We start from the raw sequence: 21705 nt of genomic DNA on the forward strand, positions 1-21705 counted from the left end.
GGAGTTTTGGTAAGTAAGGGACACCCCATTAGGGCTGCACATTCTGCCAGGGCAGCACAGACGGGAGGAAGGTACCCAGGTGGCTGGCTGATGAGCCCCAGATTCTTCATCTTTAAAAGAGGGAATTAAAGAAGACAATGTGCTTGCAGATGGGGGTGCACCCCCACCCCGATTAACCGTAATTACAGGACACTAACCACAAAAATGTTTTCTTCCAGCCTTCCCCTCTCCCCATCCCTCACCCTCCTGTTTCCAAACACACAGGAAACCTTCTGTGGGTCAAAGAGGATTTCGACTGGCCGAGCCACGTGGCAATCAATCGCGATTTCCATCCACTGCCCATTTTACCTAAGATGAGTCGGGCAAGTTTAAAGAGAAGGAGGTAAGCTAATACTTTAGTAATTCGATTATCAGAAGAAATTCACCAGGCTTACCAAAAGCTTTCCTCCTCCAAAAGCTCCTCTTTTTCCTTTACTGGGAGCTGAGGAGAGTATTGGGGTTTTCTGTTCATTTCTTTGGTTTGGGCGTAGGTATTAATCACTCAGATCCCCGTCTCCATTTCCGACTATAGAATTCTGACCTTAGTCATTCACCTTTACTAACAAGGACTTCAAAGACCAGAAAGGAAATGCAGCTCCCCAAGTGAAAACAGAACTCCTCTCTCTCTTAGGCCTGGGTCTGGGTGAATTTGCAGAAGTGTCTGTTCTCCGCAACCTTGCTCTTCTTACCACTGACTTTGTTTTTCCCTTTTAATTCTAGGCTCTTCCTGAGCCATCCCGAATCAATCTGTTCTGAAGTGCCCCACCCCCATGCCTACCCCACACCTATTCAGACTCAGTGGCACTGCTCCATTCACTGTCCTACCCAAACTCCCCATCTCACTCCATTTTAGTCTTAACAAAGAAGACGTACAAATGGCTGACAGACACATGAAAAAATGTTCATCATCACTAGCCATCAGGGAGATTCAAATCAAAGCCACATTGAGATTCCACCTTATACCAGTTAGAATGGCCAAAATTAACAAGATAGTAAACAACATGTGTTGGAGAGGATGTGGAGAAAGGGGAACCCTCTTACACTGTTGGTGGGAATGCAAGTTGGTGCAGCCACTTGGAGAACAGTGTGGAGATTCCTCAAGAAATTAAAAATAGAGCTTCCCTATGACCCTGTAATTGCACTACTGGGTATTTACCCCCAAGATACAGATCTGTATCCCCATGTTCATAGCAGCAATGGCCATTGTCACCAAACTATGGAAAGATCCAAGATGCCCTTCAATGGATGAATGGATAAGGAAGATGTGGTCCATATACACTATGGAGTATGATGCCTCCATCAGAAAGGATGACTACCCAACTTTTGTAGCAAAAAGGGACTGGAAGAGATTATGCTGAGCGAAATAAGTCAAGCAGAGAGAGTCAATTATCATATGGTTTCACTTATTTGTGGAGCATAAGGAATAACATGGAGGACATTGGGAGATGGAGAGGAGAAGTGAGTTGGGGGAAATCAGAGGGGGAGATGAACCATGAGAGACTGTGGACTCTGAGAAACAAACTGATGGTTTTGGAGGGCAGGGGGTGGGAGGTTGGGTGAGCCTGGTGGTGGGTATTAAGGAGGGCACGGATTGCACGGAGCACTGGGTGTGGTGCATAAACAGTGAATCTTGGAACACTGAACAAATAAAATAGAATAAAATGAAATAAAATAAAAAAGAAGTAGGCCAGTTTATGCTAGCAAACTCACTTGACTATGGTGTAATGTCTTAAAAGTTCATTGCTCCTGGGGCCAGTACGTATTTAAAAAAGAATCCAGACACAGCTTCTTAAATCTATTCTGTCCAACATGGTAGCCACAAGTCATACAGGACTATGAAATATCTATAATATAAATTAAGACTAAATAATTTTAAATCCTTATTTTTTAAATTTTTTTTAAAAATATTTTATATCTATGTATTCTGTTCCTCGGTGGCACTAGTCACGTTTTGAGCCCTACAAAAATTTCTATCTCCATATGAAGTTCTGTTAGTGGTCTCTAACATAAAGGAGTTAATTTTCACAGTGGACTGTCAATGTGAATTCTTTCTCTGCTCAGAAACTCTCCAGAGGCTAAACATAAATGTATTCATGTGTGCAGGGATAGAATCAGACATTGGGGTAAGAGGTAGCCGGATGAGGGTGAGATGACCCCCTTTTGCTGAACAGTAGACGCTCGCATTTGGCATAATGTGGCCAATTGAAAATCAACTAGAGGGGTGTTCTCTTTTTAAAGTAACAGGAAATCCTGCACAACCCATTGTGCAGATGAGGAAATTGAGATGAAAAAGGCTGGAGCAATTTTCCTGAAGCTTTGAACCAGAACACAAAATCTGGTCTTCGTTGAACGCTCTTAGTCTCGTGCCATGCTGCCTGTCGGTCTCCGTCACCAAAGAAAAGCAGGCAGGACTCCAGCCCCCGTTCCTCAAAGCCCAGTTTTCCTCCCTTCAGAGTAGGCCTGGGGTATGTCAGTGCAAAGCGGTAAATTTTTTTTAGGATTTTATTTTTTCTATTTCAGAGAGAGAGAGAGCAAGAGAGAGAGAAAGAGAGCACGGGTAGTGGGAAGGGATAGAGGCAGAGGGTGAAGCAGACTCCCCATGGAGCAGGGAGCCCAATGCGGGGCTCGATCCCAGGACCCTAGGATCATGACCTGAGCTGAAGGTAGACACTTGACCCACTGAGCCACCCCAGGTGCCCCTAAAGAAGTAAATCTTTAACATTTTTGAGGTAATTCTAGATTTACAAGCAGTTGTAAGGGTACAGAGAGATCTTCAACGTATTTTTCTAATCTGCCACATCCGGACAGTCTACTTGGTGCTGGGGCCCCAGAGACAAGACTGTCTTTGCCCTTGAAGACCTTAGAGGCTAGTGAGGAGCACACAAGTGAATAATTAATATAGGATTGATTAAAACAAACCTATAATGCTGTTTTCACTTCTCAGTAAGCAAATAGCAGCCAGCAATGCTATTCTAGCAAAGCTACTGTGAAGATGCTCCCATATTCCAGGGCGACGAGTAAGCAGGGAGGCAAATTGCAAAGCAAGCTGGCAAGAGGCACCAAATATTTCAGTGTTCCAGCTGGTAGTTTCGAGCGCCTGCTGTATTCCAGGCAATGGACTAGAACCTGTGGACGAGAACAAAGCAGACACTGCCCAGCCCTTCTGGAACTCAGTCCTGTTTACAGGCAGATAGCATTGGTGCAAAGAGTTCTAGGAGGGGAAGTCAAGCTTTTAGGGAAGCACCTGTTGGGGGTGGGGAGGGCTGAATTCAGCTTTTGAGGATGCAGGTCTGCCTTAGGCAGGAGGACAGCCTAAGAGGAGTTAGCTCTCCACCTACAAAAGGTGAACACGAGTTGTCCAGAAGGAGAGGAGACAGGCTGGTGTGGAGAGGGACTGTCTTAAACAGAACAAACAGCAGAAGCAGCATGGGGGAAGGCTCGGTATTAAAAGAGAATGGCCTAAAAAAAAAATCTAGTCAAACTGTTTCAAAGAATTACTCAGAACACCACCCCCACTGGAAAAAAAAAAAAAAAACCCAAAGAAGGAAAAAAAAACCTCTCAAACATATTTTTATCACATCATTACTTAAAATAGTGGAATATTGAAAAATAGTTGTTTCCAGAAAAGAGATTTAGTCTAGTTATAGATGGCACATCCACAATATAGAGGATTTTGTAGTTATTTAAAATAATGATTAGAGGGGCGCCTGGGCGGCTCAGTCAGTTAAGCATCTGACTTCAGCTCAGGTCGTGATCCCCGGGGTCCTGAGATCAAGCCCCGTGTCAGCTCGCATGCCTGTTTGTGTTCTCGCTCTCTCCCAGATAAAATCTTTTAAAAAATAAATAAAATAATGATTAAAAAATGGGACTTTTTAAATAAAAATGTGTATGTGAAAATGTTAAATGAAAAAAGCAGGATACATAATTTATGTCCAATACAAGCGACCATGGTAAATAGATGTATCTGCGTGTGTGTGTGTGTGTGTGTGTGTGTGTAATTGAATGGAAAGACACAGGTTAAAATATTAACTGTGAGTGTCTTTGGAGGGTCAGATTATAGGGATTTTTTTATGTAGATGCTATTTTATAACCTGCTGGTTAGTCTGGAGCAAAACCCAGCTCCCTTGCAATTGTGGGCAAGCCATTTAACTCCTGTGTCCCAGTCTCTTCACCTGCGAAGAAGGAGCAGTGCCTGCATGATAGGTTGTTTAGGGATTAATAAAGTCTAGTGTCTGGGCATGCTGTTACTACTGTATTGGTCACTCGTGTTCTACTCGGTTTTTTCAACTCTTCTCTAATGCACTTCTAGAACTTCCGTAATGGGAAACTTTTTAAGTCTCTCTTCATTAAAAGAAGTGCCTCATGTTCTAAGTTATACGTCACCTTAAATGCAAACACTGACAAGGAGCAGCTGACCCATCTTGACGAAACACACAGAAATGTCAGAGAGGCACCGCTCCAAGAGGAGGAGGAGGTCTGTACTGACTTTTGAAGGGTGAGGGTCGCAGAAGAAAGGCAGGAGGGAATTTGATGCAGATGAAACATGAAGGAAAGACCTGGATTCTTAGTAATTTCAAGGCAGAAGCTGACTTGAAGATCACACAGGTTTCCCTCTGCCCTACAAATTCTTTTTTCTTTTTTTAACATTTATTTATTTGAGAGAGAGAGAGAGGAGCACAAGCAGGGGGAGTTGCAGGCAGAGGGAGAAGCAGACTCCCCATTGAGCAAAGAGACCCATGCAGAACTTGATCCCAGGACCCTGGGATCACACTCTGAGACGAAGGCAGATGCCCAACAGCCTGAGCCACCCAGGCAACCCTGCCCTACAAATTCTTAAATGTGTTCCCATTCTACTTTTGGACAGTTCTCATGGCTAGAAAGGGTTTCCATATAGGGATACTCACCTACAGTTGCCTTCGCAAAGGGGAAAAAAAAAAAACAAAAACCAAGAGCAAAATCCAAGCAACATGTCCACACGGACACACGCACTGGGGAGTACAAGACAAAGCAGCGCGGTCCATCCAGGCAGGCAATGCGATGCCGCTCAAACATCATGAACTCTCCTGTTTTTCAGGACAAAAGCTGCGACAGCCTGGAAATCTTAGGTAAGCAGCAGCATAGCAGTGCGGCGGGAAGAAAGGCGATGGGAATTCTGAGAACAGTGATGATCTCTTCTAACAGCGTGATCAATTCCACATAGTGAAGCTACTTGGCGGTAGTGCTGAGCAGTGCAGAAAGTAGCGAGGGAACAGAACAGCTCAGTGGGTGGACGGAGAAGCGACATCTACACTACATGCCAACAGGAGAGCACGAGAAGGGCATTGAGGAACTTCAAGGCTAGGCCTGATTAGGCGTTACCTTAAGCTTGGAGGATTGAGGTCTATGGAAAGCCAAACAAGGTCATCAGCCTTGTAGCAACTGTGACTCCCAACGACCCAGAAACATAATTAAAACTGAACTACGTGGTAAGGACAGCATTACACACCAGTGGGGAAAAGACGGATTATCCAGTTCATGTGTCGGGACATGTGGATAAAACCCTGGAAAACGGAGTTGGGCCCCTACACGTCACTCTTTACCTCAAAATTAATTCTTCTTGGATCAAATCCTTAAATGAGAGAAGGAAAACTGTAAGAAGAAAATTCTTCCAGATTATGAAGCGGTGACATTTCCCAATAGGCCACCACAGTGAGAAGTCTCCGAATAAAAAAATTTACATGGGAACAAAAACTCATCAAAGGATCAAGTCAGACATGAAAATTGCAATCCATACCCCAAGGGGTCTATACCCAAAATATAGATAGCCCTCCTACAAATCGGTCAAAGAAATACCAACCTATTGATGAAAAGCAGAAAAAGAAACACATCTGATGACAGGAAGAGACGCTGAGCTGCATTCGCAGTAAGAGAAATGCTAATTAAAATTATTACACATGTTCTTTTTTACCTATCGAATGGGTGGAGCTCATGAAGCGTGACGGTGAGTTACACATTAGTAAAATTTTTATGAGGGAAAGTGACATCATTGATCGAAATTGCAAACATGCAGTCTTTGACCTAACAATTTGTCTTTCATATATTTGTCTTTCATATGTCTTTAAAAAATATTTTATTAATTTCAGAGAGATAGACAGAGAGTGTGCACACGAGCAGGGGGGAGGGCCAGAGGGAGAAGGAAAAGCAGTCTTCCCACTGAGCGGGGAGTCTGATGTGGGGCCCGATCCCAGGACTCCGGGATCATAACCTGAGCTGAAGGGAGACATTTAACCAGCTGAGCCACCCAGGTGCCCCCAAACACTTTATTATGAAGAAATGCAAACACATATGAAAGCAGAGTAGCATAATGAATCTCTATACCCCCATCACTCAGTGTCAACATGAGTTAGTAACCCATGGCCTATCACAGTCCCATGCTATGGCCAGCCCGTTTTCCCTTTCCCCCTATTTTCTTGAAGCCAAGCTCACGTATGGTATCCTTCCATCCATAAATACGTCAGCATGTGTCTCTAAAAGATACACAGCCTTTAACCTTACAAGACCATTATCACAACCAAAAATATTCGTAGGAGTTCCTAAATACCATCAAATTTCCAACTCTCAAAAATGTTTTAGGCTTTTTGTTTAAACCAGGATGCCAAAGGACACCCACCCATTTCTATCGGACAGGACATTAAGTAATAGAACCATTCACGCATGCTGAAGATGGCATCATTTTCAGTGTCTTCCCAAGGTATCTGTCCAGTTTGTTCTGTCCTCTCTGGTCAGGCTTCTTGGCAATCCTTCCTCCATCTTGAAAGTGTGTAAACACACACAAGGTTATTTGTTCTAAGGTTTTTTCCAAGAGTCAAGATCTAAAACAACCTAAATGTTTATCCCTGTCAGACTACTATGGGGCTACCTTCAAAATCAGGTGGACATTTACGTTCAGATGTGAAAACACCTCTGAGACACATGGTTAATTGGAAAAAGCAATGTGGACAGTGTACTCTGATCTGTGTTAACAGTAGAGAGCTATCCACACTGCAGATGGAGACAGGTTTTTGCTTGTATATGTTTAGGATATTTCTGGAAGAACGACCGAAAAGTATTCTAGAACAACAACAGTGGTTGCACCCTCAGAGGCACACCTGATAAGTGCAAGTTCGGTTTGGGAGAGGGAGACACTGTCTTCTGGAATGCATCTTTGGCACCTTTTGAATTTTTTGCCATCAACAATTATTAGCTCTTTGAAATAACTGAATTTGAAAACATACTCTCTGCTCAGAACAAGTCCCTTCCTCTCCTCTGCTACCCTGTATTTTTTACTCACGCTTTTGCTGTGTTTACTTAACTCCATCACCCACAAAACCGTGAGCAACTGTGTGCCTATAGGATTCCTACCCCCAGCATCTAGCATGTTGCTTTCCACATGGAAAGAGACTTAAAAAAAAAAAAATTTTTTTTTTTTTAAAGCGGTGTCTTGAAGAATAAAGGAGACCTTTTCCTTGGAATCAAGTCTGGCCACCTTTATATCTGATCCCAACAGAGCAGCTAATTAGGGCTACGAGAACGTGTACCCACTGGTCCCGGGATGGCATCCGGGAATATGCTCTCATTCCTGCAAAGCGGGGAGGGAAACAGAGGCAGAGAAACAGAGACAAAGGGGGTGGAGGCCCGGACGGAGAAGATCAGACTGGATCCTAAAGCAGTGCTAAGTAGCAGCCATGTGGAAACAACCAGAAAGGATCACGTGAAGGAACGGGAAGGGGCTCACTGAAGTCTTAGGGGATCGAAACAGGGGCCGCGCTAAGAAGCAACAGCTTGTGATCAAGTCCGCTTTAAGCGTTCCGAGGCCATGTCTGTCCTCGCTCCTGCAGAGGCCAGGACACAGGCGTCTGGATCCTGGGGTTAAATCGGGGGCTTTCACCCCAGCACAAGCACACCGAGCTCTTCCTAAGGACAGGCCTAGGGGCTGGCGACGTTTTTATTAGCAATAATCCCTGCCACCGTCTGATTACCTACAGATTTACCACCACGTAATCAAGCCCGACGTCGGGGAGAGCAGGGAGGGGGAGGAAAGGAGCTAAGAGGCTCCAAATCCCTCCTAACCCTTGCCGCGCCCCCATCAGCGCGATCAGAGCCGCCGACAGCCGTCTGCTCCGGGTCCTCCCAGCGGCGGGGCCCAGCCCGGAGGCCCCGCGACGGCCGGGAAGGCGGACCGAGGGGCTCGCTGCCCGCAGCCATGCTGAAGCAGAGCGAGCGGCGGCGGTCCTGGGGCTACCGGTCCTGGAACACTCCGGAGAGCGAGCAGGCACCCGAGGCCGGGGCCGGGGCCGGCGCGCCGCGGCGCAGCGTCTGCTCCGTGGGGACCCGCTCCGGCTCCCAGGCCAGCCTCGCGCCGTGGACCGAGGGCAACTATAACTACTACATCGAGGAGGACGAGGACGGCGAGGAGGACGACGACCTGCGGGACGAGCCGGGCGAGGAGGCTCGGCAGCCCGAGGCCCAGGGCGCCCCGCCGGCCGGCAGCCCCGACCTCGCGGGCGCGCCGTCGGCGCTGCGCGTGAACGTGGGCGGCCAGAGCTACCGCCTGGACGGCCGCCAGCTCGCCTGCTTCCCCAAGACGCGCCTGGGCCGCCTGGCCACGAGCACCAGCCGCGGCCGCCGGCTGGGCCTGTGCGACGACTACGAGGAGCGCACGGACGAGTACTTCTTCGACCGCGACCCGGCCGTCTTCCAGCTGGTCTGCAACTTCTACGCGTCGGGGGTGCTGCTGGTGCGGGACGAGCTGTGCCCGCGCGGCTTCCTGGAGGAGCTGGGCTACTGGGGCGTGCGGCTCAAGTACGCGCCGCGCTGCTGCCGCATCTGCTTCGAGGAGCGGCGCGACGAGCTCAGCGAGCAGCTCAAGGTGCAGCGCGAGCTGCGCGCACAGGCGCAGGCGGAGGAGGCCGAGGAGCTCTTCAGCGACATGCGCTTCTTCGGGCCGCAGCGCCGCCGCCTCTGGAACCTCCTGGAGAAGCCCTTCTCGTCCGTGGCCGCCAAGGCCATCGGGGTGGCCTCCAGCCTCTTCGTGCTCATCTCGGTCGTGGCGCTGGCGCTCAACACGGTGGAGGAGATGCAGCAGCCGGCGGGGCCCGGCGCGGGCGGCGGCGGTGGCGGCGGCGGTGGCGGCGGCGGCGGCGACGCGCGGCCCGTGCTGGAGCACGTGGAGGTGCTGTGCATCGCCTTCTTCACGCTCGAGTTCCTGCTGCGCCTCGCCTCCACGCCCGACCTGCGGGGCTTCGCGCGCAGCGCCCTCAACGTGGTCGACCTGGTGGCCATCCTGCCGCTCTACCTGCAGCTGCTGCTCGAGGGCGTCACGGGCGAGGACCCGCGGCAGGGCAAGGGCTCGCCGCGCGAGCACGACCTCGAGGCGGTGGGCCGCGTGGGCAAGGTGGGCCAGGCGCTGCGCGTCATGCGCCTCCTGCGGGTGCTGCGCGTGCTCAAGCTGGCGCGCCACTCCACCGGCCTGCGCGCCTTCGGCTTCACGCTGCGCCGCTGCTACCAGCAGGTGGGCTGCCTCATGCTCTTCATCGCCATGGGCGTCTTCACCTTCTCGGCCGCCGTCTACTCCGTGGAGCACGACATCCCCAACACCAACTTCACCAGCATCCCCCACGCCTGGTGGTGGGCCGCGGTGAGTACCCGGGCCCCGGCTTCCCGGCCGCTTCCCCAGCCTGGAGGCGGCCAGTCGGCCCCGTCCCGGGCCATCAGCGGCCTGCCTGGCTTTGTTCCCCGACCTTTTCCCTGCTGGCGTAGGGGCCGCTGCTCCCTCCAGGGCTCTGCTGCCTGCGGCAAACAGAACCAAGCTGGAAAGACAGAGTCCCGTAAGTAACGGAATTCGGCTTGGTCCTAGGAGCTTCCGAATCTAAATTTTTTTTTTTTTTAAGATTTTTTAAAATTTATTTGAAAGACAGCGATCACAAGTAGGCAGAGAGCAACGGAAGCAGGCTCCCCGCGGAGCAGAGAGCCCGAAGCGGGGCTTGATCCCAGGACCCTGCGATCATGACCCGAGCTGAAGGCAGAGGCTTTAACCCACTGAGCCACCCAAGCGCCCCCCCCCCCCGAATCTAGATTTAGTCTTACGTCCCTGGACAGGCTGATTTTAAGAAGAATTCCTTGTTTATGTATGTGGGACCCATCCATTCTTATTCACCACTTACCCAACACCTGTTGTCCGGTTTGTAAATTTTATCTGATTTCAGGATCACAACCTGTGAAATGGTTAGGATGACGATTTTTTTAAAGAGGACAACAGATTCGAAGGAAAGTAAGTTTATGCGGGGAAGAAGTGAGACTCAGCTGACCCGTGTCCACCCTAACTGAGGTCCCACTGCTTCTAGCCAATCCTGAGTGTGGAGAGAAGCATCTACAACCCAAACTTGATCCAGGATCACTGAAGTTCCTTTAGGGCCTGGTATTCTTGTTCTACAGCTGGAGGAGTCCAGGTGCAGAGGGTTTGAGTGTAGACACCCACCTAAAGGTAGCAGAGTGACGACCTAAACCTAAAACCATCCAAGACAAAATCCATGCCCTTCCTACACCCAGCAACTGCCTCTTTCAAGATTCATGTCTAGGGCGTGCCTTGCCTAATTTGCAATCTTTCGGTCATTTTTGTTGTTTTCTTTGGCATTTGCCTCTCTGTAGTAATATATTCCATTTGCTCAAATATCCGCATTTCTGCTATGCTAAGCTAAATCCCTGGGAAATCCCTGAGTCACCGAACATGCTGATGGATAAGCTCACATTTGTGCATAGGAAAGAAGTGGGTGTGTCATTTCTCTATTTTTAAAAGTAGATGGTTTGTAATGCCGCTAGATACATTAAGCAAATACAACCAGTTTTTCCCATGTAAGGAACTGGTTATTTTCAATATTAACACTGGGTTTGTTAGAACCTCGAGTCTGGTGTGGATTTCTGAGATGAACCAACCCAGGGCCACTAACAATGTAGTTCAGCGAGATGGAAGGTTTACATTTAGATTCTAGTCCCCGATCTGCTAATAATTAACTGTGACCCTGAATAACTGTGAACCCTCACTCTCTTACTCCCTGTCCTAAGTTTTCTTGTCCCTAAAAAAGGGTGGCTACAGAGCCCTATAAGGCAGTTCGTCTTCTGTCAGGAAAAAGTAGAACTCCTATGTCAAATAGGATTTGTGGGCTTTCTTCAATGATGGGATGACATTAGGCTCTTCCCCATGAGCTAGCCCAATGCCACACCTCTGATCATATTCCCGGTGACAAAAGGTCATCCCCATAGTAGATAAACCATGTGTACAGATGGCGCTGATAGAGGATGCTTTGTCCCCAGCAAATGACATTTACTTCGGAGGTGAGTAAAGCAGGAAAGGAAAAGAGCACATCCGCACGCTGATGACACACTACCAAGTTCAAGAGTCAAGTTTCCATTTAACCAAGTATCTTAGAAGGCCAGCGTGCATGTAGGTGGGGCTTAGGGGACATTCTGTACTATACTTTCAACCCAGAAAACTTTTGTATATTAATACAAAAATTGATAAGAATTCTATTGCTAGTGAGGATTTTTCTTTTAAAAAATTTCTTGAAGCGAATGCCTATTGATTCCACTTAATTTCTTGATCTATGTAATGTGCAATGACTCTCAAAACTTTCAAATTTCCCCCTTTTTATGTTAACTAAAACAGGTTTAGTTAAAATCGTTTTTTTCCATAAGTTTTCCAGTCAAAACTAAAATCACCATTTAATTTTTATCAATAACACATTTTAACGATTACTGCTTTTGCCAAATCAAGTTTTCTTTTGTGGACATTATCTCCATCAGGCACTATTTTCACAAGCCAAAATTTGCACACTTCTGCCTCACTGTTGACCAACCTCAACCTTTACCAGTGGACTTTGTCCATCTCATTCTGAGAATTTCAGAGACTAGTAAAAATCATTATGAATCTATGTTTCTAAACTAATCTATGATAACAACAGGAGCAGATCCCCCCCCCCCTTGAACATTCAAACACTGCTTTATGCCCCAGGAAAACAGAGATTAAGAAAGTTCTTCCCCATCCTCCTGAAGGCAAGCCACACTGTGTACCAAGGGACCATATTCTCATAGAGCAAAGAGAAGAGAATGCTGCCAAAATGATGTAGACAGAATGCCTTATTTCCCTATGTAGATGCCAAATAAAAGATACAAAACATGAAGATGAATTCTTCATGAGAATCACAAAATCCATCTTACGCATTCACTGAGCTAGAATTCTTTGATCAATTTCAGGGCACCAAGTGGGTGATCTAAACACTAGGGATATTGGGTTATCAGTAGAACAAAACCCCTCAAAAGATGACTTTCTTTCTCTCACGCAGTTTATATTCTGATGGAGAAAGAGAATATATAGTTTCAGCTACCGGTGTGTCTCGTATGAGATAACAGGATAGAGAGAGCTGGGTGTGGAATCCACCTTTAATAGGATGGCCAGAGAGGCCTTCCTGGAGAAAATGACACTGAGCTGAAATTTTAAGGGTGAGAAGAAACCCTTCTGTACAGACATGACTGAACAGAAATGAGAGTAAGAAGTGGAATCCCAAAACGAACTCCGACACAGCTGTCTCCACGCCTTTTACTGATCACACACCTCATAATTAAGATTTTTTTTTGAGCACACCCCCATGATAAATACGTGTTCAGCTATTCACAAATTATGTTATTTATTGCTATAATAATGATGCATCACAAACTACCCCAAAACTTAATCGCTTAAAATGTCGAGCACTGATTTAGCTTATGAGTTTGCAAGTCAGCAGTTTGGGTTGTTTTCAACCAGAAGGTCCTTCTCATTTGGGCTGGTGCCAGTCACTCATATGTCTGATGATCAGCTGGGTGACAACTGGGATCAAAGAGAGGACTAGACCACATCTCCATCCTCCAGCAGGCATGCGCCCATGGCCATGGCAATGGGCAGGACAGGGGATGCAGTTTCAACCACATGAGCACTGTATAAGTTTCTGCTTATGTCATTTGCTCAACCCATTGGCCAAACCAAGTCGCAAGGCCAAGTTCAGAGTCCAAGAGCAGACCAGATTAGCGCACCCAATCTAGAAAAGCACTGAAAGGCTTTATGGCAGAGACTTGGATGCAGGAAGATAGAAAGAATTAGGTCCACTGAATCGACATTTTTCCAAAGGAGATGCGCACATGGCCAACATACACATGAAAAAAAAATGCTCAACATCACACATCATCAGGAAAATGCACATCCAAACTGCAATGAGAGATCACTTCACACCTGTCAGAATGGCTACAAAAGACAAGAAATAACAAGAGTTGGCAAGGATGTGGAGAGAAAGGAACCCTCATGCACTGTTAAAAGGAATGCAAACTGGTGCAGCCACTATAGAAAACAGTATGGAGGTTCCTAATAAATAAATAAATAATAGAAATACTGTACAATCTAGAAAATCCGCTACTGGGTATTTACCCAAAGAACATGAAGATAGTAATTTGAAAAGATACATGCACCCCTGTGTTCACTGCAGCATTATTTACAATGGCCTAATTATGGAAACAGCCAAAGTGTCCATCAGCAGATGAATGGATAAAGACGAGGGATGTGTGCGCGTGCGCGCGCGCGCGCGCGCGCACACACACACACACACACACGGGATATTACTGAACCATAATGAAAGAATGGGATCTTGCCATTTGCAACAACATGGACAACAACTGAGGACATCATGCTACGCGAAACAAATCAGAGAAGGACAAATGCCACATGATTTCACTTATATGTGGAATCTGAAAAAAATAAAGTGAACAAACAAACAAAAAAGCAGAAGCATATCCATAAATATAAAAAACAAACCAGAGGTTGCCAGAAGGTAGGATGGTGGAGGGGGGGTAAAATGGGTGGAGGGGGGTAAAATGGGTGAAGGGCAGCGTGAGGTACAGGCTTCCAGTTACAGAATTCTAAACGACGGGGATGAAAGAAACAGCACGGAGAATGTAGTCAGTGGTGCTGTCATCAGGTTGTATGGTGACAGATGGTCGCGTAACCGAATGTGCAGACCTGTTGAATCACCGTATTGTTCACCTGAAGTTAATGTCACATTGTGTGTCCACTATATTTCTATTTTTAAAAAAACTAGGTAATACAATCATTCTACTGTAGTAAGCTGTTCCTGCTCACATATGTACCTGTCAGGAAACACATCCTCACACAGGTCGGTAGTGTCTTCCAGACGTCCGTGCTGTCTGCCTTGTATGCTCAGCCTCACTACAGACCGATTCTCCAAGCCGTTCTTCTGTGGGCTGCTGCACTTGCAGCCAATCCGCAAATCCGACTTGCTGTTCATCATCTTCCCTCTCTCTATGCCAAGGATCTTAAAACCTTCCTCTGTAATTCAGCTCAAGGTTTTAAGAGGAATACAGTAATTTTCATCAGGGTGAATACTTCTACAGCTGCAGAATAACCCCCTGTGGACATTCACGTCTGCAAATGCTCCTGCATTAGGATTTAAGAGCCCCGTCCTACTCGTCTGTCAAAGGAGATCATTTATAAGTGCTAATGTAATAGGAAACATATGTAAAATGCTAGCGGCAGTACATCCGCCATAAATAGAAGCTACCCTATCTGTCTAGTTGATACTCTTTATCACGTGGAAGCCGTAACCTTTGCTTTCAGATTCATTTGGGGAGAAATAAAAGCAGAAGTGACTCCCTCTCTACTAGAAAAAGAGAGGCTGTAAGACATACGAAGGGGTCAGCTCTTCTCTCCTGGGAGAGCCTCTGAGTGCCCAGATGAATAGGTGCGCACCCAGGGCAGGGCAGCTCCAGTCATGTTGGGCGCCCAATTGACCCCTCCCCCCCCCCCACCCTGGCTGCCTGGGGGTAGGAAATGCATGGCCCAGCTCTGGCAAGAACAGTCAGCTCTGTGAAGACGCTGTCATCACTGGCCTCCGGTGTGGCTCTGTTTTCAAGCAGAAAAGGGCAACTAGACTGTTTAATGGGCCATTTTCTTCTGAGCCTCAAGAGTGAGTTAAAACTATAGAAACCAAAGAGAAAACTATGTCATGAACTCATGCCTGCAAAGACGAACAAAACTCTTCAAAGAGAAGATTTATCTCTAGCTGATCCAGCAGATAATTGTGCCACAGAGACCTTTCTCCTATCTTTGTTTTCCCAAAGCATGTCATCATTTCCTTGCAAATAGGTGGCACTTACGAGATCACCGAGATTTTATTTTATTTTAATGGACTGATGGCTTGCTTTAAGAAGACCCATTTAGGGGGCGCCGGGTGGCTCAGTGGGTTAAAGCCTCTGCCTTAGGCTCAGGTCATGATTTCAGGGTCCTGGGATCGAGCCCCGCATCGGGCTCTCTGCTCAGCAGGGAGCCTGCTTCCTCTTCTCTCTCTGCCTGCCTCTCTGCCTTCTTGTGATCTCTGTCAAATAAATAAATAAAATCTTAAAAAAAAAAAAAAAAAAAAAAAGACCCATTTAGAAGTTGCATCAGCCAAGTTAGGAAAACAGAAAAGAAAAGGCGGGGGTATATTTTAAACAGAAGGAATGTGACGCAGGGTTATTGATACACACGTGTTAGAGGGCTAGAAGAGCAGTAAGGGGAAACGGAGAACCCAGAGATCGGTTCTTGCGTGGAACAGTGGTCAGCCCTAAAACTGAAGGAACAAATAGAAGGTCAAGTTACTGGAACCCACAAGAACAGAGAAGGAGCCACTGAGAGGCTGTCACAGAAACTCCTTGGACGACATCATGAGATTAGTGTTCTCTGAGCCAAAAGACTCCTGAGCCACGGCTATCTGCTTACTGGAGGACGGTGACAGCCCGCAGAAGTGGGAATAGAGACGCTTAGCCCCTCACCCACCTCCCGTGTCCCAACACTATCTCATTTGCAGAACACAAGCAGAAGCCAGCGAGCAAGGAGGTCTGGGAAATGTAGTTTGCACACTCTCAGCTGCGGGACCATAGGACAGAGTACAGAGGGTGTCTCGCTTGGGACCGAGAGACAGAGGGTCAGTGTCCGACAGACAGCAGTAAGGGAGGCAGCATCCTCTTAGATCCTTCAGAAACAGCAAAGGAGCCATGAAATGGGGCAAAGGCTCTTAGGCACTACTCTAACTTTTTGCTCCTGTGGACTCCTGACTCTGGAGTGGTCCCCTTTTAGAACTGTGGTCCTCCTGTGGGCCGGCAGGACTTGTGGGACATGACGGAGCTGTAGAGGACAGGGAAAAGTACCAAGTAAACCGTGGGTGAGGTTATGGCATCATTACGGCATGCCTTTCCCCAGCTGGAGGAATAGATCCCACATTTAGCTTAGCTTCCGCTACCTCCTCCTTATTGCGCAATTTTCATGCACATCAGGACTTTAACATACAGATGAGGCAGGTTGGTTCTCATAAGGCCCTCTCCTCACCCATGACCTCATTCTAACAGCGCTTCTACCCTCAAAACATTCTTTGAATTCCACTGAGGAATTCTCTTTGGAGACCGTGATATGTCCACTTACTACTTTGTAATCGTGCCAAATCCTCACCTTTTGGAGGGAGGATTTGATATTCTGAGATACAGTCAGGTCCCTTGAGCTGAAGACTGACATCTGGAGTTAACCCTTGAGGCGGCTAAGACTACTTGTTTCAAGGTCATGCCACGGAATCCTCTGTGCAGATTAAAATTCAAAGAGGAATTCCTCAAATATTTGTAGCCACAGCAGCATGGATAGGCACGTATAGCCTTTGAAGATAAATCCTTTAAAGAACATGCATTAAGATGTGTAATAATTTTAGCCAGAAATCACAAGTCTTCAACACCCCAAATTGTTTGGGAATGCTAGAAGAGGCGTTCATTATTTTGAAAAATCAGTTGTGTTCCCTGGGCTCCTACGTGCATGGATTTCTGGGTGCCAAGATTTCATGTATACCTCGCTCATTATGAAGGAAACAAACATTCCTTGCTGAAGGAGAAATTTCAGTATGGTCATTCTGAAGTTTGAGAGAAAAACTGGATGCTTGTCCTCCTTGTAATGTTTAGGAGGCCAAGATTTGCTGATTAATGGGTGAGCTCCTCGGGGAAGGTCACATTCTGGCTTTTGGGACCCAAAGGCTAGGGAAAATATGTAAGCCTTCCACGGAATGGGACATTTCCAGTTTAGGGAGTGGCTGAGCCGGCCAGTGTTTTCGGGGTATTAAGATGGATTGCAGGGATTCTGGTCACATTTCCAGACCCAGCCCCTCCTAATGTGAGAACACACTCTGAGGTCACATGTGTCAGTATAGGGCTTTCCATCTTTAATGTTCATGAAGGGAGAAATGGGTTTGGGCTGTGGAACATGGACAAGAGATTCCCAAAGCCAAGGAATTCTGCATTCCTTGTGGAGCCAAGGAACAAGAAGCACGTCACTGGTTGAGTCAAACTGTCCACAGAACAGACAAGGCAATGATGAACTGTGCGTTTTGAACAAATTCTTCAGGACCCATCACACATAGCCTCCTAGCAGAAGAGATCTTTTCTCTAAAAATAAAGACCCAAGATATACAAAAATATTTAGACCATATTATGAGCCTCAAGTATGTCATCTCCCTTAAGCCAACAACACTCTTTGCTTTTGACTCTCCAAAGTTCAGCCAAAAAAGAAAAAAAAAAAAAAAAGTCAAGGTTGGGAATGCAGTAAACCCAGTGAGGGACTGATCAGAAGTTTAAAACAGGCACTTGGTCTCTGTTCTCTTCCTCTGGATCCTCCTAGCCTCCTGCTTCCCTTCTCGGCGGCCTCAGCCTTTTGTGGAAGCTTCCTGAACTACTCCTTCCTGTCACTGATCTCTATTCCCAGACTCCGCGTAAGCTTCCTCCAGGGCAAGCAGACCGAGACTCAACATTCATCCAGAGATAGGAGGGCTGTGCTTGGTGACCTGTGGAAGCCACGGTTCAGGTCAGTGTACCTGGACAGAGACCTGACTCAGGTTCTTTTTCTCCGGGTATGGCCAGGGCTGAGAGAGAGAGAGACACACACACACGCATGCCCATGAGTGAGGTCACCTTACCACTGCCTGACATCATCCTTTGGTGCCAGAATCTGGAGCCAGAGTGCCCCCCACCCTGTTCCCCTCCTGTTCAGCAGGATCCAAGCAGGGGCCCGTTTCCACAGCCCGTCGCTCTAGTAAGCATGAGAACCACTAGCCTTCTCCTCGTACCCTGCCCCAAGCTCTCCTTCAATCCCTTAACACCCCTACGGGGCAGGTACTGCTCCTCTCCCTGTATTTCACAAGGAGAAACAGAGACAGAGGGCATGCGGAAGACTTGCCCGACACACAGCTGGGAAGGGGATCCAGAGCCATACCCAGATGCCATCTGTCTCCTTAAGCTGGTCTCCGATCTTGCCTCTCTTAGGTGCTTGCTTGTTTTCATCCCCCAGGGGAAGGGACAGCCCACCCTCAGCAGGACCCTCGCAGTCAGAGGTGGTACGTCCCCCACCCCCAAGAGGACGTCAAGCTTTCACTTTTTTAATGGTCTGGGTGGAGCTGTGGTTCTTTTTTTTTTTTTTTTTTTTTAAAGATTTTATTTATTTATTTGACAGAGAGAGATCACAAGTAGGCAGAGAGGCAGACAGAGAGAGAGAGAGAGAGAGAGGAGGAAGCAGGCTCCCTGCAGAGCAGAGAGCCCGATGCGGGACTCGATCCCAGGACCCCGAGATCATGACCTGAGCCACCCAGGCGCCCCTGGAGCTGTGGTTCTTATCAGCAACACCAGATTAGCCCAGCTGGCCTGCTTCTCTGTTCCATCCTAACTAACCAATCACACGTAGTTCAAACCGACCCTTATGTCAAAACAGAAGTGTTTATTAAGCTAAACACCACCTTGGTACAGGTCAACAGGCTAACTGTGCATTCTAGTATCATCTGCCAGAAAATTGTGGCAATGCCACAGATCAATGCAGCAAACAGTGCCCCCTGGAGTTGTGCAATGCACAGGAGGTTTTTTTTTTTTTTTGTTTTTTGTTTTTTTTTTTTTTTTTTCTCCAACTAAGCAACTAAGCCCTGCCTACAAGCCTTCTAGTCATTTAGCCACTAGTCTGGGGGCTGACGGGAGGCTCAATACATGAGGCTTAGAAAAATGGGCCCCAAGAGATTTTCCCAGGTTTTCTCTGGCTCCACTGACTGATAACTAGTCCCACGGGTATCTGCATTTTAAAACAGAAGCTTGTTAACCTAAATAAATCTCTAATTAGTGGAATTCAAGGCAGTGTGCAAGAGTGATGGGAGAAATTTCATGCAGGATGAACATATTTTTGGTCTGTGATGTATTACGGAAAAGTCCCTTTGCAAAATAATGAGAGTGTGTTTCTCCAGACATTCGCAATTAGAGCACCTTCATATACGATACCTCATTTGAATGACATAACAACTCCGAGAAGTATTATAATTGTCTCCATTTTAAAGATGAGAGAAGCACCACAGAGGGGGTTGCTCGCTGCCTTTTGTGGGCCTGATCCTGGGTTAAGTGCTTTATACTCCTTTTCTTATTTAGTCTGCAGGAGAAGATGAAGAGTCGGCTGTGATCCTCCGATTTTAGATGAGGAACCAAAGCTCAGAGACTGAACATCTTACTTGCGGGTGTTCAGCGGCGAAGGGTCAGAATTAGGACTTGGACCCATGTATGGCTGGTTCCAACCCCTAGCTCTTCCCGGTACACCTATTAAATGGGCAAATCCAGGGTCCCTGGTCCTAAAGCTGGCCCCTCTGAGGGGAGGCAGAGGCTAACATTTATTGAAGCCATGCTCCCCAGGAACTTTACACAGTGCATTGGATATGCTCTCCACAATCCCTTAGGCAGCTGTGTGATCTCCCCTGTATTGTGTGTAAGAAAATGTGTAATAGTCAGGATCCACGCCCGGGACTCCCAGCCCCACAGCGTGTGTTCTTTCCATGACGCAGATCCTGCAGGCAAACCTTCTGGTACCCCCTAAAGCTGGCTCTGTGGGAGCCGTTATCTGACCTACGTGTACCTTCAGGGAGACAGAGGACACTTTCCTGCCTGGTTCTGTCCTTGTCTTCTCCCCCGTCACTTGTCTTCTCCCCCGTCACACTGCTAACTGTTCCGTCCCACTTTCTTTCCCCCGCAGGTGAGCCTCTCCACTGTGGGATACGGAGACATGTACCCAGAGACCATCCTGGGCAGGCTTTTTGCCTTCCTCTGCATTGCTTTTGGAATTATCCTCAACGGGATGCCGATTTCCATCCTCTACAACAAGTTCTCTGATTACTACAGCAAGCTCAAAGCTTACGAGTATACGGCCATGAGACGGGAAAGGGGAAACGTAGAGTTCCTGCAAAGAGCCAGAAAGAAGATGGCGGAGTGTTTGGCTAAAAGCCTCCTACAGCCCCAGCCAAGGCCAGCGAGGTGATGTTTCAAGGGACACATGGCTAGTAGACCCCGCGAACCTCAAGGTTTTAGTTCTCCTTTGTATTATCAGAATGGACGGTACAAGAGCACAGGAGACAGTCCTACACAGCGGGCATCCAGCTCAGAGTTCTTCTCCTGGAAATGTCCATCTTGGCCCAGACTGGGCCTGCCTCCTTTGTTCTTTAACCGTATTGTGGGCATCTGACCTCCCCAGGGACACTGGTCACGAAAACTTGAGAGGAGCAACATCTTCTCATGGCTTCTCAGTAAGTATTTCTGAACTTGAGTTGACATGAGAAGAGTTTCCTTGAAGAAAGAAAACGGTTTTTCAGAGAGAAAGAGAGGCTTTTGCAGCATGTGCTTTAGTTAGACCAACCTCAAAGGCCCAGACCCACTGGACATAGGGTTTAGGGAAGTTGCTTTAACTGTCTCAGCCTCAGTTTCTTCAATTGTAAAAAGTAGGTAATAAGACCTACCTTGTGAGATCAGCTGGGCATTAGAGATAATAAATATTCAATAAATGGTAGCGGTTAAAATTGTGAGTGGTTATTGTGTAGTATTCTCCAGACAGGTGGTTCTCAGCCCAGGGGCACACGGCACCCCCAGAACCCCTTGCTCCTGGGACATCTGGCCATGTCTGCACATGTTTTTGACTGCCACCACCGTGGGGGGGGGGGGTGTGGAGAGAGTGGCGACAGGCATTTCGTAGGTGGAGACTCGGGCTGCTGCTGCAGGTACCGACAGCCCCGTAACAAAGAATCATCGGACCCACAAAGTCAGTGGAGCCAAAGCTGAGAACCCTCATCTGGACTGACCCACGGTGGCCCCAGACCCTCCCTGTGAAACACACCCACGCGTGCCAATCGCCCTCCCTGCATAGGCACCCTGACATGTCCTACCTTCTCAGGCCGCCTCTCCCTCACCTTCCCAGGCAAAGAAAAAAAAAATTTTTAATCCTGCCCTTTGGACACCTGTTCCGGACCAAGCACTGAAGGAAGAGAATTCAATCCATGGGGCTCTCTGCCCTGGGCTGGTCTGTGGGTCAGAAAACCAATCCCCACTGGGTCCTGGTACTTTCTCACCCTGTTCCTTCTCCTTCTAGTTCCTTCCTCCCTCCATGGGACTGCTGGGAAATTGCATTTCTGGAAATTAAAGCTTTGTTTGAACTGAGCAGAGATCACTCCTGTAACTAGGGCTTTTGCCATGCTGTCCATCACATTTGTCTCAGGGCACCAGTGGACCTCTCTTTGTACGAGGAAAGTGAGAGTA

The 21705-nt window shown here is 47.5% G+C and overlaps 1 protein-coding gene across 1 annotated transcript; it reads left to right on the forward strand.

The window, feature by feature from the left end:
• Positions 1-8260: 8260 nt before the first annotated feature.
• On the forward strand, positions 8261-20933 carry KCNV2 (potassium voltage-gated channel modifier subfamily V member 2). Its single transcript, XM_059142798.1, has 2 exons — positions 8261-9694; positions 20156-20933. Exons 1-2 carry the CDS (start codon positions 8261-8263, stop codon positions 20435-20437), a joined length of 1716 nt encoding a protein of 571 aa, XP_058998781.1. The 3' UTR covers positions 20438-20933.
• The last annotated feature ends 772 nt before the right edge of the window (positions 20934-21705 follow it).

Source organism: Mustela lutreola, chromosome 12 (assembly GCF_030435805.1).
Source record: "Mustela lutreola isolate mMusLut2 chromosome 12, mMusLut2.pri, whole genome shotgun sequence".
In the NCBI taxonomy this organism is placed as follows: domain Eukaryota; kingdom Metazoa; phylum Chordata; class Mammalia; order Carnivora; family Mustelidae; genus Mustela; species Mustela lutreola.